The sequence below is a fragment of the Mixophyes fleayi genome, chromosome 4 (assembly GCF_038048845.1).
Source record: "Mixophyes fleayi isolate aMixFle1 chromosome 4, aMixFle1.hap1, whole genome shotgun sequence".
NCBI classification, from domain to species: Eukaryota; Metazoa; Chordata; class Amphibia; order Anura; family Limnodynastidae; genus Mixophyes; species Mixophyes fleayi.
This window is the reverse complement of record NC_134405.1, coordinates 230,851,353-230,878,498: the sequence shown is the minus strand read 5'-3', so window position 1 is coordinate 230,878,498 and position 27,146 is coordinate 230,851,353. Positions and strand designations below refer to the sequence as shown.

General features: G+C 39.4%; 2 protein-coding genes and 1 pseudogene across 2 annotated transcripts in view; 1 reads left to right on the top strand and 2 right to left on the bottom strand.

Moving 5' to 3' along the window:
- The window catches only part of HMGA2 (high mobility group AT-hook 2), a 76,402-nt gene extending 63,319 nt beyond the window's left edge, over positions 1-13,083 (top strand). Inside the window, exons 5-6 of the mRNA XM_075209446.1 lie at positions 7,149-8,640; positions 10,347-13,083. Coding sequence (XP_075065547.1) covers positions 7,149-7,193 — 45 coding nt within the window. The 3' untranslated portion in view covers positions 7,194-8,640; positions 10,347-13,083. The remainder of the gene's footprint in view (positions 1-7,148; positions 8,641-10,346) is intronic.
- Positions 1-27,146, bottom strand: part of LOC142150801 (uncharacterized) — a 712,033-nt pseudogene that overhangs the window by 112,234 nt on the left and 572,653 nt on the right.
- Positions 14,408-27,146, bottom strand: part of LOC142149574 (cold-inducible RNA-binding protein B-like) — a 123,590-nt gene continuing 110,851 nt past the window's right edge. Inside the window, exon 2 of the mRNA XM_075204899.1 lies at positions 14,408-14,966. Coding sequence (XP_075061000.1) covers positions 14,423-14,966 — 544 coding nt within the window. The 3' untranslated portion in view covers positions 14,408-14,422. The remainder of the gene's footprint in view (positions 14,967-27,146) is intronic.

Here is a 27,146-nt window from a genome sequence, read left to right as displayed (position 1 = left end):
AAAGCAGTCTACATACAATGAACTACAGTAAAAGAAATCTCAGCCAGAGGACTCATACACAAAGGCAGTGAAAAACAACACTAGTTAAGCCAAGGAGAAAGCCTTGTTATCAGTCCTCACTGTTAACAGATGCGAGTTTATGAATGCATCTCAAAGCTTGACTTCAGCGTAATATACTATGCACTGAGTATTTCCAGAGAACTCCTTTGTGTTTCACAGAGCGTCAACGCTTCCAACCACTACAGGCAGCATCATAGTTTACACAAAAAGAACGGTTGTCAGAAAGTTTGTGTGTAAACTATGATGTCCAATCACTTATATTCACTAACATTATTGTTGTGCTATAACCATCAAAGCACGTTTAATAGGCTTTGAAAATGTGTCTGTTAAACTCTGTATTTATTTGAGTATTATAGTTTTATGTAACTCTAAAATAAACTTGTAAACAATAAACTAATTTTAAAAAATCAAGAATAATCAACTAGATAGTGTGGTGATCCTAATAATGTTGTCCAATTACACGTTATTATTTTTTTTTAATAAAGCATTAGGATAAAGGAAAGATATTTTTATGATTTATGATACAAGGCAAATAAAGCATAATTTCCTAGCTCAGAGCTTCAAGATATCCCTGCTGAAATACAGTTGACACAATAGCAAAGGCTGAGTGTGAATCGCTGACCAAGCAGAGACAGGCTGAATAGTTCTGGTCTGTTATTAATTCCATGACAATGGTTGCAAGAACCATTGTGCTACATTATTCACTGGTTATTACCCTCTTCCTGTTACTGAGATGCAATATTTACATTACATTCTAAACACATCTCCAAATATTTGTGCGGCCATGTGGCATATATAAGACGCACCACATAATATGAAAGATAGTTTTCAATCCTCATCGCATAGATAAGGATTGAACTATCTTTCATATTTATTAAAAAACCTTCACATGAACAGTAGTTCTGAAAAACTGCTGTTCCTGTGAAGTGCAGAACTCACCTTTCACTTGCCTCTTCTCTTTTTCCTCTTAATGTTCGCGTACATTGACATGGAAAAAATAATCATTTCGGCTATTGTTAAATAGCGTTACTGAGCAGTCCCCATACACTTTTATGGGCACTGCTTAGTAAAACGAAGGCTGATGCAAAGCAGCAGATATCTGATATCTGCTGCGATGCAGTGATCATAAATCACAATTTTGCAGTTAATCGTTTTCATGGATTTTACAAAGGATTTATGTTTCATAAATAGGCCCCCATATCTTATAGAACTATTTGGTCAGTGATTGAATCTCTTCATAGACAGCAAGGGCAACAGTGACTTCAGCAGATAAGTGTACTGTGGAATATACCAAATAGGAGAACAGTATCTCAGCAAACATATAATTCAACCATGTTTGCCAGAATGTATCATTAGTCAAGATATATTTGTCAAAATATTGTGACAAATACTAAAAAATGATTAGATAAGACTTAAAATATGCCATTATAAACAATATAAAACTAGTAAAGTGGTGTTCGCTTAATGCCATAAAAAGGTGTACCACACATTATCTTGTCAAAATAAATTCTATCTATCAATCATTGCACTGATCCAGGAAACAAACTTTTCCAGGCTTTGTTCAGTGGAGAAGGAATATCATATTTTGTCCCAGCACGGTGGCTAAGTGGTTAGCACTTCTGCCTCACAGTGCTGGGGTCATGAGTTCAATTCCCGACCATGGCCTTATCTGTGTGGAGTTTGTATGTTCTCCCCGTGTTTGCGTGGGTTTCCTCCGGGTGCTCCAGTTTCCTCCCATACTCCAAAAACATACTAGTAGGTTAATTGGCTGCTATCAAGTTGACCCTAGTCTCTCTGTCTGTGTGTATGATTACTTTTAATAACACATAAAACATTATTTAGCACATTATTAACACAATGATATATAAAAAAATGATTGGCTTTTTTGTTCCTGTTTTGCTTTGTGAAGAATTTCAGTTGTGAGACGTCCACCATTTCAATTCTTTAAATCTCTCATTTTACTCTTAAATTAGTGAATCAAGAACACCTACATATCCCTTTATATCCCTATTTTGTATATAATGTGTATTGTATTCCTTTAAAACATCTCAGGAACTCAGGAAAACACCCGAATTAACCAGGCTCCTTAGCTGCTCAGAGTGCTTTCCGATTGGTGCTCCATCAAATTCTTAAAGGGCCGGCAGCAGGAAACTGGTTAGTATAGGTCCCTCCTGCAGAACACTGACACGGAGTGCTACCTTCTTGGAACAGTAATGCAGCACTCTGTGAAGAGCAGTTTTTTGCTGTACACAGATTACGCAGCTGATCTAGGTGTTTACAAAAGGACTAAAACCTGTCACCAGTAATAGGAAGAAAGTGGAGTTCCCAACTTCCTGCCACTATGCAGAGCAGAATTTTAATACCAAGTTCTTTTAATGCACAAAAACAGTTTCTATGGCTGAATTATTTGTGTGGGGGTCATTTTTAAGTCAAATAAATTCATTTTTATAATTTTTTTGTTTTGGTTTGCTGTTATTTGGGGTCATGTGCAGGTAAGAACTAATATTTAGCATATACATTCACTAGGACCTAATTTCTAGTCAATTGATAGGATGCATTCTAATGAAAATTGGTTAATACCATAAATGGCATTTCTTTCTGGGGTGAAAGAAAAAAGGGGTGTCATTTCACATTATTGCACAAAACTTAAATTATGGACATCTATGGTTTGATTTCTTTGCATGTGTGGATTGCAAGGGTTGTTGCTGACATTTGGTGCAAAATTGCATTACAATAGCCACATGAAATATATATTTACTGTGAAAAATGTTGAAGTGTTCAATACTTATTTCTCCCACTGTATATGCCCTGCCGGCCAGCAAATAAATGCTTTTGTGAAAAGCTATCATGGTAATTTTTGCAATGAAAGACACAGTACTGCTATGAGTGTCATGGTAATTTAGGATGTTGGGCCCCTGATCTGCCAATTTACTAATACTCTTACCAGAGGCGCAGAGTCTAACGCAGCGGCTGGTCTTCACCAGGAACCTCCGCAAGGAGGTATGGATTTAGCGGCTGCCACTACACAGGTCGCGGCCCTCAGGAGAGTGTGACGAGTTCAGCGTTATCATAGATTGGGTCACGGGGAAAGGAGCGAAGATCAGCGGTAGCAGGGTTACCACTAAGTTAGTGAATTGAAGGTCAGTGGACAGCTGGTATTGCCACTAAGATAGGAGGTGTGATGATCTGCGGACTGCAGGTGTTACCGCTGGGATAGCGGATAGGTGAGAACTATGGATAGCAGGTATGCCACAAGGATTGCGGAGATGATCTGCAGGTGTAGCACAGGTAAGGCGGAGAGAGGCGTCCAAGAGCTTGTTCAAGCAGAGTGAACCCAAGAACAGTCCCAGAAGGGGCGAGGAGGCTGCTTTAAATAGAAGAGAGGCAGCCCAGCAGCCAATAGGAGAGCAGTTTTTAAAAGGAAATCGGGTGTGGGCATGCGCAGACCTGAAACCAAGATGGCGACCGGCCGCGGACACGGGAGGACGCCAGCGAGCAGGTGAGGGAGCCAAGTCTCGGTCTAGAGGTGCCGAAGACCCGACGTATGACAATGAGGGATGGCCAAATTACCACAAAATGTTCTGATGATTTGGTTTCTGTATGGGTGTCCGCATACCTTTGGGTGCTGGATTTCAGCATCGGAAGGGCTTCTTTTTACCTCATGTTTTTCGTATTTCGCACATTGCTTTGGACAGACTAGACGGAACTAGAGTGAAATCCCACGGCTTTGTGCTGCTGTGGTAATATCTTTAAGTTGTCATCCATTCATTTGCACTCATGTTTATTCTGTGGATTTACAGCATTTTGTAGTTGGTTTGTTTTTCCATCTTTTGACAAAGCTGTGAGGATGTTTGAAGCGTCTTGCACAGGGTTTGCAGTAAGCGTTATGCCATAATTAATGGCTGTTGCTTTTTTTTAATTTCTTCCTTGAGCAGGGTGCTCCCATGCAGCAGTGTCACACGTGGTAGCATTTAGGAGCCTCTTCACAGCTGAAGTGTTTCAAACACTAACGAATGAAAGCTTGCTCATGTAACGCAGACAAACTTTAAGACATACTTTGCTGAATGGTGCACTGTATTGGCCTGGGAAAGGAAGAGGGTTATAAATTCTGTCAGCTAGCCACCCAGACAAAATGAAGCCATGTGGAAAAATAAATCTATTAAAGTACGAAGACTTTTCTAATCTGGTTTAGCTAGTTGTTCTTAAGAAGTTTAATATTTTTCTACTGCAGAAAATGGCTTTTCACCTAGATTTCTTCCTGCAGTGTTTTGATGAGAAGAAAATTCTGAATGCATGATTACTATATATATATATATATATATACATGCATCATAATAATAATACTAATAGAGAAAGGGCACTCACTCATACAATAGAAAGACTGTGTGCTGAAACCCAAAAATTGTTTGAGTGCAATTGACACTATGATTATCATTTTGGTAAATGTCCCGATGAATGAACATTTTAAACTACAATGAGCTTATTGCACCTTTACACAAGTCCTGCATAGTCCCATTAGTATTTGTTGGAGAAACAGAGAGCATTTTGTAATTTACATAATAGGGACAGCTTAATTTTGGTGTATGTCCTAAGGATTTGGGGTCGAAGGGGTGGTTTAAAATATATATTATTAAAATATAATCAAACACCTTGAGCTTTTTTGTAAGTAAATGAAACCCCATGTCACCTAGGAGACAGATCTTCACTTAGATGTCTTGGCAATTTGGTCCATCCTAAAGTAGATCATCTGCAGTTGTAACCTTACTGTTTGGTCACGAGTATAAATCATACTTGCCAACTTAATAAAGTTGGCGTCCTGGAACTGCCAGGGGGAGGTGGGCATGCAGGTGTCTGGGCTCGGCGAATCACATCATTTGCCCCCGCAACATAATGACACAAATACGTTATTTTACAGCTGGGGGCAAGGCCAAAATGCTGCCATTCCCTCGTGTCATTTTGGCTCTAAATCTGCCCACTTCACTTGGAAGTGGGCAGATGCGAAAGACTGCCCTACTCTCCCAGAAGTCCGGGAGACCTACCCAGAGTTTGCGAATCTCCCAGACATTCCAGTAGAGTTGGCAAGTATGGTAAAAATACAAAATACAAATTAGCTTATATAAAAGAGCTACTAATAACATCACCACACAATATGTAAGTTTAATAAGTATCAAGATTGAAGATATTTCAACAGGGGAGATAGTTTCCTACACACTGCAAACTCCCTGTCAGTAATCACATTATGACCATTGCAGCAAACATTTTTAGCCACCTTTTCCAGAAACAGAGAACAAAACGTTGTAAACTGCTAGACAGCAAATATAAATACAATTTAATGTCAAATTTTGTCAAGGTAGTGTAACTTTTACACATATACTTGTGACTGTATTAGTAGTTTTTTGTTTTTTTACATATGTCAAAATGCATTTTAGATTTAGTAGAAGTTTAAGGGCTCATGGTAATAGTTTGAACAGCGAACTGATGCAAATATCATTACACTTGCAATTCTCATGTTTGACACTACACATATGTAATACAGAAAGAAAGGAAAGTAAGGTCCTGTACACCTCACTTGTAACTGGAAAATATGGATCTTGTACTAATTTAAGTAATTTAAGCTTGGAACAAAATTATCTTGAAAAAATACTCAATCACATGAGCACTGCTGGAGTCCCCTAGACTGGTTGGATGTGGATAAAGTGGCACTAACTCAATTAAATGGGTTATGGATAAGACTGTTGTATATTATTAAACTATATTGCTGTTTTACATACTCTATAGCCACATTGACCACAAATGGTTATACTGCTCATTATTGTCTTACTGAGCCACCTGCAAGCTAAGGAAGGAAGAAATGGATTACAAAAGACTTGTTTTTGAAAAAAAAAATATTAGAAATGAAATCGGAAAAGGATATAAAAGATATGTGTTTTGATTTTGACGGCAGAGCTGGGTTTTCATGCCAGCCTTGCATGTGCTACATTTCCTCTCTGGTTTCCTGTTTGGTGTCCAGAACAAGCATCCATTGTTACTTAGCTGACAGATCTATGAAGATTACAACTTATCAACATTTACTTTTATTGCCAACAAGAACAGCCTACTCAGTCTTCTTATCTGTCCTTTCTTTTTTGCTTTGAGACATCAGATGCAGGATCAGTGTGTGTCATTAATCTATGTTATAGTATTCTGTCAGCAAAGAAGTGACTTTTTATTTTTGTTGCTTCCATTTGGAGGCAATCTCCATGTTTTCTCTTTCATTTCTTCACACATGTATAAAAATACACACAAATGTGGAAAAATACTACATTTTCAAGTCTCAGGACACCTTGACTTAGAGCTTTACAGCTTCTACACACGTGTGATAGAACAGTATTAGTGGAAAGCAGAGACTAAACCTAGTACCTAATATAGCATTAGTATTCTGTTCTCAAAGTGCCTCTGCAGCGTAGTGTACTGTGTAACTCGGTGGATCCCAAACTTTCTCAGTTTGAGGCACCCCTAGGGTCTCAATAATTTTCAAGTAGTCCCCTGCCTTGCTTACCACCGGCACTGGCCAGGGGCACCCCTGTAAAAACGCTGTGGTGCTTCAGGGAGCCGTGGCACATAGTTTGGAAACCACTGATGTAACTAATGCGTTTTCCTATGTAATTCCATGCAGACGGATAACTTCTGGTGTCATCAGGGCTTGTTGGTTCTATGAGAAAATGACCACATTCACAGCCTGATAGGGGCCATCTTTTGAACATATTTGTGAATGTCTCATGTTTGCTTTTGGGCCACCAGAAACATACTGGTAGGTTAATTGGTTGCTGACTAAAATGGCCCTTAGTATATGTTTGCTTGTGTTAGGGAATTTAGACTGCAAGCTCTAGTGAGGCAGGGACTGATGTGAGTGAGAAATACTCTCTGCATAATATGGTGGCACTATATAAATAAACGATGATGATGATAATCATTTTTTTGTGTATCAGCAAAGAGCTTAAAAAAACTGCATGTTTACAAAAGTGTGACATAGGTGATGCAGTTTATCCTGTCTTCCTGTATGAGAGATTGTCTGAGGTTTAAATTTCGCCATTTTTTGTCACTTTCAGGGTGAAACAGAAGAGGCCTCCTCGCACGAATCTGAAGAGGACTAGACAACAGCCAACATGAATTTCTACCTCAAACAGCAGTTGGTTTTCTTAGATTCAGATTCAGTCCGCTTCAGTTTATCTGGATCTCAGAAATGAGAAGAAGCTGCCTTGACCACTTAATTTGTACAACCACCATCTCTCCACTTCTTGTCTATGGGGCAGGGAACAAAATCACACAACCTCTCTGAGAACTTTTTCATTGCTCTCCTTGTAAATCCTTTCACTGTCCCAGGTTTAGTGCTGAGAAAAAAAAACTGCTGTAAGACAGGGGATACAGATAAATGGTAACTCTTTAAATGCTGTTATTCGTAACCCACTAATCATTAATGCTGTTAAGAAAAGATGTGTGGGTCAAACATTCTTGAATCAGGTTTAGCCGCTGTCACTTACTGCACTGCATACACATAAGGACACTTGCAACATGTGGTATGTTAAAATGGGCATTTAAATTGTAAAGACTTTGGGGTATATTTGCTATGCGGCCGTTCTGTAGAACCGCTGATTCCCGCTGCTTTGAAGTCCTTTACTTTAAACGGCAATTTTATTAAAGACAAAACTCGATGGGCTCTGACTTTAATAAAAGTGCTGTTTTAAAACACGACTTCAAAGTTCCAATAATAGGCGGTTCTACAGAACCACCACACAGGAAATATACCCCTTGGTATCACTGTGTAGATCATACCAACTAACATCCTAACTTGATAAACTCCCCTTAGAACTCCAAAGCTCCTTGTAGATATTTTTGTTTTTGATTTTGAGATTGCTGCCTTCATATTTTTCTGCAACTGAGGAAAACAACATACTTCAAATCTTCAGTATATCTAAGCAACAACAAAAAAATTTTCTCCATTGTCTATGACAAAATCATTGGCCATTACAAAAATGTATTCTATACCCCTCGTAAAAAAAAAATGTAGGATTCAGTGTACATATACTTAAACTATGCCACAATCTATATTTTTTTTTTGGTACCCCAGATACTCAAGGTTTGCTCTCTTGTGAAAAAAGAATCGGATAAATTCTGTAATCGTATGTCCTTTTTGTAAAAGATGAGCCCCAGAGAGGTTCTTGATTTACTTTGCTAGAATTTTGAATATAATGTAAGGTCTCCACTTTGTTTTTCATTAGAAGGGGCACATATATATATTAAATATATTCACGTGGTGTGTCTTTAAAGAAAAGGAAAAGGTTTGAGTTGGAAACCATAAAATGACGTCGGAGGGCTTTTTGTGTAGGGAGCCTTTATTTGAGTTTCTTTTTTCCTTATTGTTTTTGCAGTGTTTCCATGTTTATGTACATTTTTTTATATTTACAAAGCTAGATTGCCGACTAAAATGTAAATGCATGTTTCCACCCCTCTTCAGAAACACTGATACTTGTTGCCAAGTAAAAGCACCTGGGAATGCATATAAACAGGATGTTGGGAACTCTTCTCAAAACTCATGTGCAGGTTAGTGCCCTCAGCTTGCACTGAATAGTAAGTGTATTTTGAAGCTGTTGGTTCCTGAAGAGATGTTAAATCTAAAAATATCAGTTATGTAAAGTAACTACTATTAACTTTCACATACATATATATGTAAAAGGTTCTGAAATAGAGATCGTAGCATTCTGCATAGCAAATGTTTTGTCAGTAAGGATGGACACACATGGGCCGAGTGAGACAGTCCATTGCCATCACATGGGAACCTGTTTGTGCATTAGTCACATGACTGTCCACAGAAGACAACTGCAGTGCAGTCATCTACTGGCTAGATGTGCAAGAATGCCTGAAAATAATCTGATCAAAGTTAATTCTCCGGAATGGGGTTTTATTTTGGAGGAGAACTACAGTGGGCACAGGGGGGTACAGCGGCAATGCCACCGGAGGTTGGTGTGGCTTGGCAATGCCGGGTTGCTCTCCCTTCAAGCTCCCACTCTGCTCTTTTAAGAGGAGAGCAGAAGGCAAGAACGGCATCACTAGGCCCCTATACACATTTTGCTATCGGGTCCTGCAAGGAACTGTTCTGCCCCTGCTTTGTCGACAGACATGGCCGTATTGGGCCAATTTGACAATATAGCTGTGTGTTAGGCTAGCATAATGTGTTTATAGACACTGCAGTCACCCTCTTTTTATCTGAAATGGTTAATAAATTAAACAGTAGCTTGAACCCAAATGCATAACAATCATCAACAACATCAACATTTATTTATATAGCGCCAGCAAATTCCGTAGCGCTTTACAATTGGGTTAACAATAAATGTTAACCCAAAGTCAAGCATCTTAACTTCTGACACGTTATAAGAAATTTTACATATATATTTGTGAATGATATTCGTAGCTGTTTTATATAATGCAATTTGTATTTTAAGTTTTGCATCCCTTTTAGTTATTTCAACAATAGATCTTCTTTAAGGGCTCATTTACATCTATGCATGTGGTTTTTTTCAAGCAAATACATCAAAAAAGTATGGGTATTTTCCATGCTTTTTGACTTATTGAACAAGATTGTTATACTTTTAAATGGATAGAGAAACACAGTAACAGACGAGATAGGGCATGCTGTGTTGGGAAAAGAGCGATACAAAGCATTTTGCTGTGCACACGAAGATGTGAACAGTGCCATAAGAATCAGTGTTCTATATTTCAGGAGGTTTTCGTCCAATTCTCATGCATCCAAAACACATGATAAAAAGCACATAGATATGAGCGAGCCCTAAAAATGAAAATGAAAGGGTGAGTGAATATGTTCGAGAATAAATAATAAGAGCAGAACTCTATAAGAGCAATCTGGTAATATATATATTTTCTGTGTGGCTGCATATGCTTGAACAATGTCTACTAGAGGAAGCGTTTTACAGTCCTCTGCAATTCTGTACATAAATTATTACCAAGTTCTGTACCTCAGCAAAAACAGAACTCAAGCTTTACATTACATAGCCATTTAGTTTCTTCACCTGGAGTGTTTTTGGTTAAACACATCTTAATTCTTGTTCTACAGACCACACAATGCCTCAGTATTTTTGCAGTATACTGCTTATACACAGATACATTTCATTTTGCTTTTCAAATTTAGCAAGAAATGCATGTATGACAGTGATTTGTGTAAGTTGCAGTTTAGATGCAGACTGCATTGTTTGTCATTTCATATTTTGCAAATGTTCTGCTTCCTTCTCTAGCATAATCTAGATCAGGGACAGGCAACCAGTGAGGCTACTGCTTTTGTGGATCTACAAGTCCCAGCATGGCCAGCCAGCCAGAACAAACACATACTTAGATGATAAATCCAGGATGGCAGAAGTAAAACCTATACAGCAATTCTTTTGTACATCGTTTTTATGTACCTGATAAAGTCCAATTGAAATCGTAATGTTTAACAAATCAGGGTCATATGTTAAAAAAAAAAAGATGTGTCTGTCACAAGAGCCCTTGCTTAGCAATAGACCTTTTACCCCCCTCACTACTCATAACTACCTCTGATTTTCACAGATCCCTACAGCCTAATAATTTAATGCTGCTATACTTAGTACATTGCAGAATTGCAGTAGAGCAGTCACTTATCCCTACTTGCATTTTGTCTACACAAACACCTTAACACAGTTAAGCGATATCTTCGTTTCAGCAAGAACATTTTGTTCCTTAGATTTCAACTTTGTATTAGATTTCGATTTCTGTATAATGAACTGTTAACTTGAATATATTTTTGTACTGAATTCTTCTAGGTTTTTAAGGATAATCTTTCTGATATTACACAATACAGAACATATTTAGCCTCGTGTTTAATATTACTGTCCATATTTGTACCTCAGATATGTGTCGCTAAAGGAAAATTGACTAATTGATTGACAAAAAAACAGCCGTACCTCCAAACAGAAAGAAAGTTACCATTAGAAAAAAAATCAAAAACATTTAGGACTGCAATTAATCCCTAACCAAAGTATTTTTTTGTAGGACATCATACTAAGTAAACACATATAGGCCCGTGTTTATGGATCGCCTTCAGTTAATATTCTTCAGCTGAATGCAGTGTAATGTTATAGCACTCATTGTAAAATGGACCCCAATGCCTTCTAGTGAACACCTTCAAAGAAACTTGAAGCTTTGTAGGGGAAAAATGCAAGCTCGGCTTTTGCATAATGCAATCATAAATATGTGTTTAATGTAGTGGGTTGAAATGTATTTTCATGTATTTTACACAAATGTGATTTTTATATTGAGTTTCATTAAGATGTATTTTAAATTCTCAAGTAGAGTTTTTATTCTGTTTGTTTAGCCAGTATTTACACGTTCTTAACATTGTATTAATAACTGGGCCAGAGAGCGTTCCTCAGGAGTGCCTATGTCAGTTCGGTTTGTTTAGCATGGAGACAAATGTAACTAATCGTAAATGATGGAGTTGCTAAATTTTTGACAGTTTGTTAGTCTGTTTGCCACAAAACAGCTGCAAGAAAGCTTTGTTCTAAAACTCCATTTATTTTGCAATTTTGAGTAGAAAGAAACAATGCATTTGATGGCATGGTCATATAACTGCATCCAAATTAGCCATATTCTCGCCTCAAATAGTGTAATCCAATTGGATTATTGGAGATTAGACCAGAAATGATGCAAAAATCCACCAACCTTTATTTTAGGTAACTCTGTGGCTCCATTCTGCATAGTTGTTTATATATTAACATAATCAGCCTTTTTATAAAAGTGTGAAGTGCCAACACTAAACAAGTTCTGTTCACTACAATGGCTAAAATCTATGAACACTGTGTCGTATTCTATTTGCACAACTGAAAATGCAATATTACCTCAGTGGGCACCGGGAACAAATAGTGATCAGTGATCCTTATGGCAGAGTAAATGCATTCACAAGGTGTGCCGTGTAGCACATCTATTCCTTTGCTGCGTGAAAGCCCAATACTTTTGTTATAAGGATGAATGACCTGTGCCCTGTCTATATGTTGTGTGCACATTGTTGTGTGAACAGAGTATGACAGAGAGCATCGATACCTGCATGAATGAAGCCTATACATTTTCTTGAAAATGGTTTACAACAGAGTGGCCTATGTTTTTATTTAGCAAAGAAATCCTTTTGTTGAATTTGTGACTTGTCTAGGAATCAATATATAAGTGGAAGAGAAAACCGTGCATATCTGATTCGTTTTTCTGTTCTGAATGAATTGTCTTCCTGGTCCACAGCAAAACTTGAAAACTACAGATTCTATTTATCTTTTTAGTAGAACATGCTGCAAGAGAGATTTAGGAAATCCTGTTGCGGAATGCCAACCGTTTATTTGGCAGTAGCCCTGCATCTAGAGGATAGAAATCTCTCTTTTTATGGCCAACCTTTCCTCCTATATCCAAGTTATGTCTGGTTTCATATGCTAATTTGGCGGTAGTTTTGATGACCATTGACCTGTAAGCGTTGTGCATACCGCTCAGACACCATGCCCTGAGAAGCTCAACATTCTGCCGCCCCTAACCATGTGTGTTTTCTATGTTTTAGTACAATCAGAAAAAGACATTACTACCTCTTAGGGCTTACTATACCTCATTTTTTCAGACTGAACAAAAGCAGCTGGTGGCCACTCAAACAGAAAGGACATTATAAATTTTTATACATATAGTTTATTTTTGTGGGAGATAAATTTTATAAAACTGTTCTTTGCTGTTCCTGGTCACCTGTAAACAAGACTGGACATTTTACTTTTCCGTTCCTCCTTCACCGTGATTGGGGAAAAGAAAGTATCAAAATGCTTCATTGACTTTTGCTTTTAATCTTATTCTCTGAGTATCTTCTAACCTTTGCCTTGCTCTTTGCATAGACTTCATGTCTGTGATTGTACTTTTAATTTGCTTGCTTATTGAACATATTTCTTAAATGGATTATCACAGTCTGTTTAGCACAATAAACATAATAGCCTCTGTTATTCCCACGTTGTCTGTATTACTTTGTAATATTTTATGCCTGTAGTTATACCAAGAAATAATGTCATGGTTACATAACACAGTTTCTATAATTAAAACACTATATACTACTTAATCAGACGTGGAAAGGAAGAATAAGGTCTTCTACAATGGGCAAGCATACATAAGATTTTTGCACTGCTGGAATCCCAAAACATGAGCACCTAAAGCGAACCACAATCATAAATTACATGGCAGCAGCCAAATAGCAAATTGCTATCTTAGTGTAGTGCAATAAAAGATAATTTAACAAAGCTAAAAATGAGTACACCTGAAAGAGAACGAGCATCAAAAGTGATTTAAGTGGAGCAGTCATTTAGCAAATCGCAACATTGAATTGAGCAGAGCAGCCTGGGGAATCGCTATTGGTTGATCCTGCACCTGGAATTATTATATTTTTGTATCCCAATTAGCACATCTTTGTTTGCATTCCTTTACAGCGCTAATACCTGCCTACATGAGGGTGCTGTCTTTTATGACATTTAAATTTGATTTCGAAACTGAAGGATGGAAGTCAAATTATTATTATTATAAGTGGGGGACAATGCCTACTTATAATTTGTGCACATTCGGTATACAGTATCAGATATTTAATAGACATTATTAGGGCTACTACAGGACTCCTTCTTTCACTTGATTGTGGTTCACCCTGGCATTTAATAGACAGTATCATCATCATCATCACCATTTATTTATATAGTGCCACTGATTCCGTTATTATATAGGGTGTAGCGCTATGGTTTTTTTTTTCTTATATCAATGTAATTTGGAGTTAGCACACCTCCATACTGAAGCCACTCTCCATATACAATAGAAATCAGATACCAGCTATTCCTCGGGTGCAGGGTACCCTCCATTGTATTACATAGTATTAGAAAAATGCCTGGATTACTAGAATAGCATGGCTCAATAATTGCAAAGTTTCTGTTTTGATTTAGGGGTAAATTTATCAAACTGCGGTGTTGAAAAAGTGGAGATGTTGCCTATAGCAACTAACCAGATTCTAATTACCGTATATACTCGAGTATAAGTCGACCCGAATATAAGCCGAGGCACCTAATTTTACCACATAAAACTGGGAAAACTTATTGACTCGAGTATAAGCCTAGGGGGTAAAAGAGCACAAATTTAAAAGCCTCAATGGAACAGCAACACATAGTAGGGTGAGAAATCTAACAATATGAAACCATAACATTAAAAGTAACAATATAAAAGTTATTAGCTTTACACCCTTTAGGACAGCTGTTCCGTTACTACCAGTGAGGCTGTAGAGATACTTAAACAGATATAAAAAAGTATTTTACTCGTGTGTAGCATAGCTATCATAGCTGTCTCTGTAGGACCCTCCTGAGCGATCACTATAACCTCCTTGACTCCTGCCACTTCCATAATAATCCCTTGAGCCACCACTGCCACCATATCCTCCACTCCTGCTCTCAAACCTGCTGCTTCCATAGCCCCTGTCACCGCCACCACGTCCTCTGCCACCACGGAAGAATCCTCTTCCTCCAGATGAGCCTCCTCTGTAACCTCCTCTCCTGTCACCGGAGGACTTGCCAGCCTGATCCACACGAATCTGATGTCCATCCACAGACTTTCCATTCATTGCCTGCAAGGCATCTTTGGCATCCTCTGGGTTCTCATACGTAACAAAGCCAAATCCCCTGGATCTCTTAGTTTCCCGATCCTTTACCACAACCACCTCTGTGATCAGACCATATTTGCAGAACACCTCTTCCAGATTCCCCTCGTTGGTGTCAAAGCTCAGACCGCCGATAAAAAGTTTGGATTGTCTGGACAGAACAAACGAAAGGCGAGGACGCAGAGAGAGAGAGATTTTTTTACTTACCCCGCATGCGTTCCAACAACAGGAAGTTCGGCATTTAGAATGCAAGTATGCGTTCCAAATGCCGAACTTCCTGTTGTTGGAACGCATATGCAGAAGTTAACAGCCGGGGGACCGGACACCAGGTAAGTTCACCCGTGTATAATCCGAGTGGCCTTTTTCAGCATACAAAAATGGGCTGAAAAACTCGGCTTATACACGAGTATATACGGTAACAATTATTTAGTACATGCTACAAAATGATAGCTAGAATCTGATTGGTTGCTATAGGCAACATCTCCACTTTTGCAAGCCCGCAGCTTGATAAATTTACTCCTTAGATTTCATATCCTGAACATGGGTTATTACTGTAAGCTGATCACTCGCAATCATTGTAACCATACTAAACTGCCTCTGAAATCACACTCTTACATTGAGTGGATGGAAGCTATTGCAATATCAAAAGTGTATTTTTAGAAGTACTTTTTGTATATCAATCCAGGATGCCTTGGTTATCTCTGAAAATGACCCAAGTAATTATGACAATTCAACAATGAGAGGCACACAAGTCGTCCGACTAAAGGCAGTACATAGATGTGAGTTAGGTAACGGGTATTCACTGTGATTACACATTGTGGCAAGGATTCCCAAAGTTTAGGCCCACTGGTCTGCGGCTGGAACCTATGTATGCTGCTGAGTATTAATGTCTAAGGAACAATTAATAGACAATATGCATTGCGATGCTCTGTCTCCTCCAGAAGTCCAGCACTCTCCTAGCCACCGAGTTTCCTGTAAGATAATATTCATTGATGAGGTACAAGTTACCAGACTGGTGCTTGTGTGGCTAATACATCAAAGAAATATGTATGTATCCCCTGATGGCAGGGGTCACTTTCAGCAGGATAATGCACCCTGCCACACTGCAAAAATTGTTCAGGAATGGTTTGAGGAACATGACAAAGAATTCAAGGTGTTGACTTGGCCTTCAAATTCCCCAGATCTCACTATGATCAAGCATCTGTGGGATGTGCTGGAATGACAAGTCAGAGCCATGGAGGCCCCACCTCGCAACTTACAGGACTTAAAGGATCATCATTTATTTATACAGTGCCATTAATTCCGCAGCGCTGTACACTCACATCAGTCCATGCCGCATTGGAGCTTACAGTCTAAATTCCCTAACACAAACAGGGTCAATTTGTTAGCAGCCAATGAACCTACCAGTATGTTTTTGGAGTGTGGGAGGAAACTGAAGCACCCATAGGAAACCCACGCAAACACAGGAAGAACAAACAAACTCCTCACAGATAAGGCCATGGTCGGGAATTGAACTCATGATCCCAGTGCTGTAAGACAGAAGTGCTAACCACTAAGCCACCGTGCTGCTGCTAACGTGTTGATGCCCGATACCACAGGACACCTTCATGGGTCACAGATAAGGAATGAAACGTGCCAAAAACACATTTAGTGGTAAATATGCCCCTATGTATGTATGTATGTTAACTAATTAGTTACAATCAACATACATTTTATATGTGTAACAGCAGGCACAATGAAGAAAGTGATGGCTATAGGTGTTTATTACCGTACACAATATAAGTGAACATCAAAGAGAATGACAGACCCTAGGGATGACTCAGAAAAGTTTAGTAATTTGTACGTATAGCATCAATGTTTACCTGCATCTAACCAGAGATTTTTATTTTAGCTACCTATGAAGAGCTTGGATGGATGGCCAGTTTTATTTCTGTTTCTGGGTTGTTCCTGGGTGACCATGTTTCTTTTTTAGGTTATAGTGATTAAATGCACTTCCCAATTGGTTACTGATGGAAGGTTATATTTCATTTATGATTGCTTAGTTGCAACACGAGGTTCAGCTTTATTCTCTGCATTATATGAAACCAGAGAAAAAGTCAGAGTGAGGAGAACAGAGCTGGGAGCTGCAGACAAAGTCACACTGGGAAACTGGTGTCCACCAATGGTCTAGAATTACCAAAATGTTACCATAATAAAGATGGAAAAACTCTTGTGAGTGCCATTCATATATGTATGTAAAAAAGGAGTGGGGATTGGAAGTGTTAAAAATTTCCAGCCTGATTCATGTTCGGATGTAAGTCCCTTTGCATGCCATATCTTGCGTGAAATAGCTGTGCATGCTTAGAAGTGGACCTTACACCAATGAACGCAATTGCATGCAATTTATGTCTGAATGCAAATTTCACTTATGACTGCCTATGACTTGAAGGACAGAAAGGGGGTTGACAGATGCAGGCAATGTACAGTAAGGGCGTGCTTAGGGAGTTTCCAACGCAGATATGGCCGATTCAATCTCTGGGTCGCTCTAAAGTACGGGGTTTTAGCCATATCATCATCAACATTTATTTATATAGCGCCAGCAGATTCCGTAGCGCTTTACAATTGGGAACAAACAGTAATTGAACAATACTGGGTAATACATACAGAGAGATAAGAGGGCCCTGCTCACAAGCTTACAATCTATGGATTCAAAACTACATGTACGCATGCCACTAGATAGCAAAGAACATTAGTATAGAAGTAAGAAATAATATAAAAACGCATTGTATGCACAGTACACATTAAGAGCATCTTAATTTATGTTGTTAATGTATAATAAATAAGGAAAATAATATTGTTTTAAAAAACATATTTTATTAATGATTATAGTATTATGAGTTGTTATAGATTTTTTTTTGCATGCATTCTGATGTGCCTTTATATTGCAGACATGTGCATATCATACACTGTAATCTGTCTGTTAGCAGACAATGTATAACATTTAGGCAGAGCGTACTTACACCATAGTTCAAATTGAAACGTATCTTGAATACGGTTGGAACTGCGCTCAAGTTCTGTGCTAATTTTTTAAATGCAAGTTGCGTGCAGGTTACGTCCGAACATGAATAAGGCCCTTCGTCTTTATTCCATTAAAGGAGGCTCTACTTATTACTGGAACTGACAGCAAGGGGAAATAACAGTTATCAGCAACTCAGGTTTATCACTACAGTGTATATTTTTTCTGTTTTATTTCTTGGTTTCTTTATATTTTCACATTTAAATATGTACAATAAAGATTATTTCCATTGGTGGAGTGGGATTTTTTTCACTTTTAATTATGTTTTCCTTAGTTTTTTGGCCCCCATTTCTAATGAAATCAATTATAGTGTTCCCATTCCTAATAAAAGAAATCGTAATGCCCATGTTCCCAATTAAATTAATTATAGTGCCGCCAGTAGTATTAAAATCAGTAGGAGTTCCCCCTTGTGTAAATAAATAAATTAATATTGACACCTTAAAATAGAAATTAACATGGCCCCAACAATTTATAATTAAATGTTGGCTCTGCAATAAATACCTAAAAATATTCTTCTTGTCTTGTTTAAAAAAAAAAACCCTATGGACGGAATAGGCCACTCCCAAAATGAGTTAATCTCCAGTGACCCCAGCTACTTTATATCCAGGCAGCCAATCAGGAGCGGTCTCTTATCAGTGATTGGATGAACGGTGTATAAGATCACTGCTGATTGACAATGGTTTGGCCAAAACTGCATGTAGTTTAAGTGTTTGCAAACTGCAACTACATCGGATGTGGTTTTAGTTTTCAGCTTCCAACCGTGGAATACCAAATCATGCAGTTCAGCTCTGATGTTTGGAGGTTTGTAAACCACATACTAAACTGCAGTTTAGTAAATCTCCCACTATTGTAAGAAATTGGAATTTACTGAGAGGGAGTTGGGCTATAGCAAAAATTTTCTATACATGGTCCCACACTGTTAGGGGCATAGTCTCCGCATTTATGGTTGTCCATATCTTAGAATATCAAGGTGTGTTCCATTGAAGACACTGTAATAGTCGTGCTACCGAGTAGTCATTTTTGACGTTTAAGACAGGCCATGTGGCTGAAGGCTTTTTCTGCATATACGGCAGTCACTAGGGCAGGGGTCAATGTTTTGTTTACAGTGTGTATTAAGTTTATAGCCTTTCTTGTATTGTCTGACACTTGGCGGCCTAGTATATAGTTTTAAGTCCACATTTATAAGGGAAATGGGTCTGTAGCTTAGGCATATTTAGAGATCTTCTTTGGATATGACAACTATGTCCATCCCAATGGTGGCTGTAAAGCCATCAGAGCCTGGCAAAGAATGTTTTGATTGTTTGCGCTAGCTCTCCAATGGTAATCTCATTATTGAGCAAAAATGCTTGAGCTAGGTAGATGTGGGAGATGACATGATTTTTAGAAGTCTTTCACGTTATCATGTTCTGATAGAGGAACCCCAGATTGCAGTTTATATAATTTAGAATAATACTCATGGATATGGTTAACAATTTTTTTATAGGAGACGTTTCGAGGCAACTATCTTTGACATAATTCTAATTTGAGATGGATGCCTTCCTTCTTTCCTTATTGCCGGCAGTGCTCGCCTGTTGCCAAGCAACAGGGTGTGTCTTCCGGGTGCCCAGTCGGACGTGCTGTGCATGCACGCCTTTTGCTAAGCAATGGGATGCGACTTTTGGGTTGCCTATCGGTAGGCGGCTGTCAGGTGACATCACTGAACACAGGAATGCTTATTGGACTGCCTATATAAGGCAGACTCTAGCACTACTCAAGTGCCAGAATATTGGGTCTCAAACCTTCAGTCTGGTGGTCCCGGTTCCTGTGTGATATAGTTCTAGCTCCCTCCTGGTTCCATTTATTCTTAATATCTTAGTTCTGACTTCTGCATATTTCTGCTTCACAAACTGGTTTTGTTGGATCTCGTGTTTGTGACCTTAGCTATCCAGACTACTCTCTACTTGTGTTCCAGCCACCTCATTAGTGATTGGCAAAGAGGGGCGCTGCATATACGTTCCAAGCAGCGAAAAGTAAGCTTCCTTGCGGGGTTCCCTGGTGAACACCAGGGAAATGTTAGACTCCACGCCTCTTTGCTCAGTAGCACCAACTTCTGGCAGGTATATGTCCATTATTTTCCTAGTAACTTAATATAGATGCAGTCACATGACCATCCAGACCTCCTTCCTGCCTCCTGTGCATTCTGGCTCAGTATTTAAACTCACTCTGTGCACCTAGTCTCTGCAGTTCCTGGTCTATTACTTTTGGCTTCCCTGCGCTGTATTGTCTCTTACATATGCACTGTTCCTGCTTCCTGCCTGGGTTCATTCTCACTGAATATTTCACATCCAGTCCTTGCTACTCTTTTTGTTGTTCATACAAGACTTCCACCCCATATAAGAACTATGTTAAATACCCACCTCCAGGGCCGCAAGCTGCGTGATGCACATAGTAAAGCCCATAACGCCTTGCGGGAGTCCCTGGTAAATACCAGCGTGGATAACACCAACTTAGGCTAGTTCAGGATCTCTCTCTCTGTGTACTTCTGAGAGAGGATAGGTGTTCCAGCGAGGTCTTGGCAATGGGGAGAGTTGAGATCTTGGCAAGCAGTACTCCACTCTGGGCTGAACTTTATGGCTCGTCCTGGGGGTGTGTTGGGAGAAGTGGCTAACCACTAATGGAGTAACAAAGTGTGAGTACAGGGATTAGTGAAGCAAATCTAAGTCTCTGGCGCAGGGTATGTTGCACAACTTTGTCCAGGATAACCAGAAAAGGCTGGCTCATGCAAAGGGTCAGCGTACTAGAGTCATTTGTTAACATCCTAAAAAGATTGGAGCACAAACATCACTTAACTTGTTACTAAAAAAATTATAACAAAGATAGAAACTAATTGACCTAAGATCCTATAAAGAAGTGCGAGGCCTAATCATACAAGTGTGAACAAATAGGACAACTATATAAATGAAGTCAGTAATTTGTGTATGTGGTGGGTGGTTTTCTGTGTTGTTTTTTAGACTCCTGATCCAGTGCTGTAATACCTGTGGTTAAGATTATTCAGGTTTCAGACTTGCCATGGAGAAGGCGGCCCACCCTGTGGGTGCAATTGTATAAAATATAGCTTGGGGTTCGTTGATATAGAAAGATGATTAAAAGCAGTATGGTCCCAGGCAAGCATCAATAATATGGCAGTCACTTTGCTTGCAAAATCCAAGCTTCTCTTCCACCATGCTTAAACTTTGGTCCAGTTTGGAGACAATCTTTCCATCTAAAAGTGTCTGAAGACTGAGATGCATCATGAGGGACCAATGGAAACCCCAGATTTTTAAGAAGGGACAGGCCCTAATTGGAGCTCCGCTACCAGTCCCTCTTGTAGGTATTTCAGGAACAGACCCTCTAAATACTATAGGAGAGCATCCACCTAGACTATTTCTAGGAATATTTTTAATCAAATATTGTTCCTGCAAGAAAGATTCTTGTAGTGCTCTAATTGTTCTTTTATTGTTTATATTTCTGATCATACATTAGTCGAGTCTTGCTCGACTGCTTCTTGGTAACTACAGACAACATCAACCTTCTGTTCCAGCAAGTCTGTGTGTTACCTCGGGGCTATTATTTCTGGCTTAAACTCATGGATAATTGCTCCAATTTCTGCTTGTGTTGTGGTCAGAATCAATTTAATCAGATCCAATGTTAAAAAGCCAATGTGAGTATTTTCCTTTGTTTTCTGAGTCAAGGATTGGAGAGGTGTGTATGCAGAGTTGGTCTGGCTTTCTCTTGCAGAAGGTTGACATGTCTGCATGCACGAAATCCTCCAGTCACTGTGACATGATGAATCCGTTGCAGAGAAAAGTTTTATTTTGAAACATGCATTAGACTCTGGGGAGAGGTACCAGGGACCAAGCTTGATATGTCATCCTGCTGGCAATTTCTCTGAATGTTTAAGATGTTGCAATGGCATCTAATAATATTTGTTTTGCTGACTAGCTTGGGACTTGACCATTGAATGTGTAGTGCTTTTGTGCTGAGAATGGGGCACAATGTACTGAACTGTGTGACATGTCTATACCCTGCTATATAATTAGCAGATATAATTAGCAGATTTGCTAGCCTTGTTATAATGACAATCCATGGAGCATGCAGGATCCATCACAGTCTGTATAGGGCCCATTGTGTGTTAGCATTGTCTCTCTAGAGGATTTACCCTCACAAGATGTGGTGTTGGACACTGGAGGAGAGGGAGCCCAGTTCAGAATGTGGAGATGCAGGCTGGTTGTGGAGAACTTGAAAGTCTCAGGGATTTTTGAGTGTGCATCCCATGTACCTCACCTTTTGCTATTTTGTCTATGAGGGCCGCCTGTTCCTTGAGTTGCAGCTATGTAAGTGGGCATTTGAGCAAAGATTTCAAGCCTTGGATCTGCACTGCCAAGATCAGGGTCCTCCCATCTATCACAGATATGCAAGTTGTTCTCTAGGTGGCTGTCTGTAAGGTTTTCCTGGCTAAGCAGGAGTGGCCCAGGACTCTTTCAAGCATGCGGTGCGAAGGTGGGACATTAAGCCATTTGTTTTGAATCAGAACAACTAGGCCTTATTCTGGTGGATTTTAGCCTCAAACACTCTCTGGGGTGTCTGCAGGTGAGTATCTCAACTAAGGTGATGTTAGAGAGGGCACACTCTTGGCTTCACTAGGATGCAGATAATATATCTACGGAGTTCTCTCTGAGCACATCAACTTCAAATGGCTTTCAGGCCTCCCCCACTTTGTCTTCTTTTATTTTTAGTCACCGAACAATTTGACAACCAATCTCCTTCTTCAGGGCATCCAAACTCAAATCCATGTGACTCCTACCATAGTGTACAAAGAATAGGAAATATGTGGTTGGTCCTGTGGTGGAATGTATGTTGTTGTTATATATGCACACAAGTTTGCTCATATGCTTAGTCCATTTTTCTTTTTTCTTTCATTCAGAATTCTTAACACACGTCCAGTCCACTTGTAGATAATATAAGGTGGTTCTTGACTTTCTGATTTCTTACAAACTACATGCTTAATAATATTTCCCACATAAAACAGCCTCATTGAGCAGGGTAGGTTTGGATTTATTTTTTTCCAAATAGCTTTGGCCGCATGTCTTCGGCAAGAAGACAGAAGAAGAGAAGAAAGAAGAAGATAGAAGCTGGTAGAAAAGGTAAGTGAATCAACGGAAGCAAGGGAGAGCAAAGGCAGCATGGCAGAGAGTGAAGGGGGGCCAAAGTAGCATGGCAGAGTGTGAAAGGGGGCCAAAAGAAGCATGGCAAAATGTGAAGGTGGGCCAAAGCAGGATGGCAGAGTGTGAAGGGGGGCAAAAGCAGCATGGCACAGGGTGAAGAGGGGCAAAAGCAACAAGGTGATAAAGGGGGGCCAGGAGAAGGGGAAGCAAAAGCAGCATGGAGGGCGCAGTGTGATCATAAGGGGGCACAGCATGATGATGAAGGGGCACAGTAATGTGTGTGTGATGGCACAGCGGGCTTGTGGCAATGTAATGTGTGTGTGTGTGGTAGGTGGTGGCTAACTAATGGGTGCTCTTTTGTTTGTGGGGTGATGGTGGGGCAATTTAATTTTATAGTGGGGGCTATTAATTTAAGATGCGGTGGTTTGGGGGCTATTAATTGAATGTGGGGCTGAGTTTGAGGAGCATGAGGTCTATTTATTAAATGTGAATATGAATTATTTAATGGCAGTGACGGTTGCGGGAAATAGGTATATTTATTATACGTAAATGCTATTAATTTATTGCTGGGGCTGTTTGGAGGGAGGGAAATAAGTTTATTTATTAAATGGGAATACTATTACTTTAATGTTGGGGCTGGAGGAAGGCCTAAGTATTAATCGTGAATCTTATTGATTTAATGCCGGGGCTAGTTAGAATTTTCTAAATGTACCCATTTTTTTCCAAATAGGGCCCCCAACATTCCAGAATCCAGACAAGCCGCAACTAAAGAAATTAGCAGCCACAGGTGGTGAAAGTGACAAGAACAGGTAGGACAGTCTATCAAATGTTCTGATTCTAGTGGGACAATCCCAATTTTTGGTGACTGTTCTGCCCAATCTAAAGGGCAGGTCAAGACTGTGTACTCTTTATATACACACTGCATTCTTTATATACTACACTATGGTGCTAGTTGTCCTTCGTCGGCTGACCACTCCCCCTCTAGTATCTGGTCTCGCCTCTATGATGGCTGGCCACACCCCCTCTGGTGGGCCCCTAGCATTGCAGTCCCCCGGTGGGCCCTTCATGCCCATGTCCGACACTGGCTGGATGTAACTGTCAACATAAGCCTTGTTCATATGAAGTTGTTTTGGTGAACTTGGCCATTTTCTGTACCTTTCTTCTCTTCATCCCCCTGGTCATCATCACACTCACCTCAGCCCTTCTTAAAGCTGTGGCTTGTTCAATAATGGTAAATGAACCAATGACTTCTAGCGTGCTCAAGCTTCTACTGTATAAACACAATATAGAGTTGGGCATTTGTTTCCCGAACATACACAGAAAAATGGCATGCATCAAAAAGTTATTTTTATTTGCATATGCTTAGTTGGATGCATCTCAAGATGTGTCCATCTCTACACCACTGGTATAAGTGGCAGGTGTACATAAAGAGTAACAAGTGTGTAAAGTTACAATAGCATAGAGAAAATGTTGAGATAGCTTAGAGATGTGCCTTGAAAAAATTCACATTTCCCTACTTGTACCCAAAACAATACTGTAATGAGCTGTCATATACATAAGAGAGACTAGTGTGTGGAAAGTGTTATTAATACATATGAAAGCCGTATTTACCATATGAAATATAATTACATACAGACACAAATACAAATACAAATTAAATTCAATGAAATTCAAAACTGCTTTTCTCTTTAAAGGGTCTATTTATGACCATTCGTTTTTTTCAGATGATACTTTTCAATCCTTATCTCCTTGATAAGGATTGAAAAGTAACGACAATGTATTAAAAAACATCTCAGGGACAGCAGTGCCGATCACCTGATCATCGCAGTCTCTTCTCAATTTTGAAGGCTGCGGTGATCTTCTCTTTTTTTTTTTCTCTCTTCTTTTTGTTAGTGCGCATGCGCGGACCGAAAACTTGGTGCATGGCCACTAACATCCTGGAAGGCAAACTGTACGATAAGTGACAGGGAGGAATCACATGATCCCTCCACACATGCGCTGTCCAGCTCTGCTCTTCAGAGCAGAGCTGACAGCTGCAAAACTTTTCAGATATGTTAATGTACACCAGCTTCAGATGGCGTACATTAACATGTAGAAAATGAGAAACTTTTCAATGGCCACACTTTCATACATAGCGATACTGAGAGTTTCCATACACTGTTATGGGGAGTGCTCAGAAAAACGCTATTAGGTGCAAAGCTCTCCTATATCTGCTGTGATGCTGGAATAATATATAAGGATTTTACTGGTAAACCCCCGAAAACATCTTTCTTGCTGCAGTCCGAATGGAAACATCGAATAAGTAATACAAATAAACTACTAGAACCTCATATAATATACCAGGACAGCTGGATTATGGATTGAAGCAGTGTGTGTGTGTGTGTGGGGGGGGGGTTAATATGCAATCAGCCAATCAGAAGCAAGTAGCTGAGTCTATGTACACACTGGATCTTTTTCGTTCAATCACTGTGCAAAAAAGCCGACATACGACTGTTCATTTGGATGTCGGCTCAGTGTGAATAATTACACAATGGTCGACAGTCTCCCCAAAGTGCTAACATAATTTAGGTATTATTTTGTAGCTACATTATTATTAACCTCAGTAACACTAATTTCCAGTCATTTTTTATTCAATTTTGACCACCTCCTATGTCACAATATGATACACTTGAAAAGAAAAATTGCTGCAGTTCTTGCCAGTGATAACAAAAAGGCCATTGTCATGCCTGGGCATAAGACCAAAAATCCACCTCTTAAGTGTGGAATTATTTTTACACAAATCCTGGCAAGAGTTGTCTATCCATTTGTAGCATTTTTAAAGCCACACTCAGTAGAGGTAGGGACCTTAACCATCTGGGATCCTCATCCATGTTTCGTCATTTTTCAGCGAGTTCTTGAAAAACTGTTGGGAAAATCAGAAAGTTAGGTTAAAAAAAAAAACAACAAGCAGTCCAGCATAATCTACCTCCCTTCTCTCATCTACATCCCAGCACCTGCAATCTTCCCCCCCAACACCTTCATAATCAATATCCCCTGAACCAACAATTGGCAGTTAAACAATCCTTTGCAAGAGGAAGCAAGAATGAAACCAGTCGCAAAGCGGATCACAGACGCCCTGGGTACTATGCTAGTGTTAGATCTGCGTCCAATGTCCACTATTAATACAGTTGGTTTAAGACATTTAATTGAGGTGTTCTGTCCCTGTTAGCAAATGTCATCACTATACCATTTTACTAGAAAAGTTAATTCTCTCCTGTACCAGAAAGTTCCTAAAAATTTAATTATTGGGCGACAAAATGGCATTCTACCCACTGTACACTTAACCACAGATATGTGTACAATCGGAACTGGGCAAACTAAAGATTATATGACTGTGAAAGCCCACTGGGTTGGTCATTCGCCTTCCCCAGCATGGACAGCAGCAGCATGTACCCAGGTACGTCACATTTTTGAGAAGTAGGTTACTCTGTGTATCAGCGGCTTCAGTAAGAGGCATACAGCTGACAAACTGTTCCAAAAACTAAGGGATGTCATTGAAAGATGGCTAATCCTGCTTGGACTCTCCTGAGGGTATGTCATTTCTGATTACGACCCCAATATTGGTCAAGCATTACAGCGGGGTTGAATTCCATCACATTTCCTGTTTTGCACACACTATCAACTTGGTGTTACAGAACTTTTTAAAAATGACATGCAGGAGATGCTGTTTGTGTCCAGAAACATTTAGGGTCAATATCTGGTTTCTGCAACAGCATGTAGGAGAATGCAGCATCTGCAAGAAGACTAGCATTTGAGGGGAATATACTTTAGTCCAGCGAAGTAGTTACCTGTGAAGAAAGTGCAGACACGGTTAGCTTGAGTCAAGTGATTGCCTTAATAATACATTTTGAAAAGGTGCTACAGAAAATTATAGTGTGAAATAAAACAAAGTAAATGTGCTAACTATATTTTAATTGTAGATTAAATACTTAATTCTCTTTGCAAGGATCCTAGACTTATCAACATCTTGTTTGGATGTCTTCTCCTTCAGTTTCTCTGGCAACTGCTTGTTGTAAAAAAAATTGCTTTCCCAAGACACCCAGTGGTGATGCAGATGAGTCCGCACAACATTTTGATATTTGCCCTGCTGTAAAAGAATTGGCCA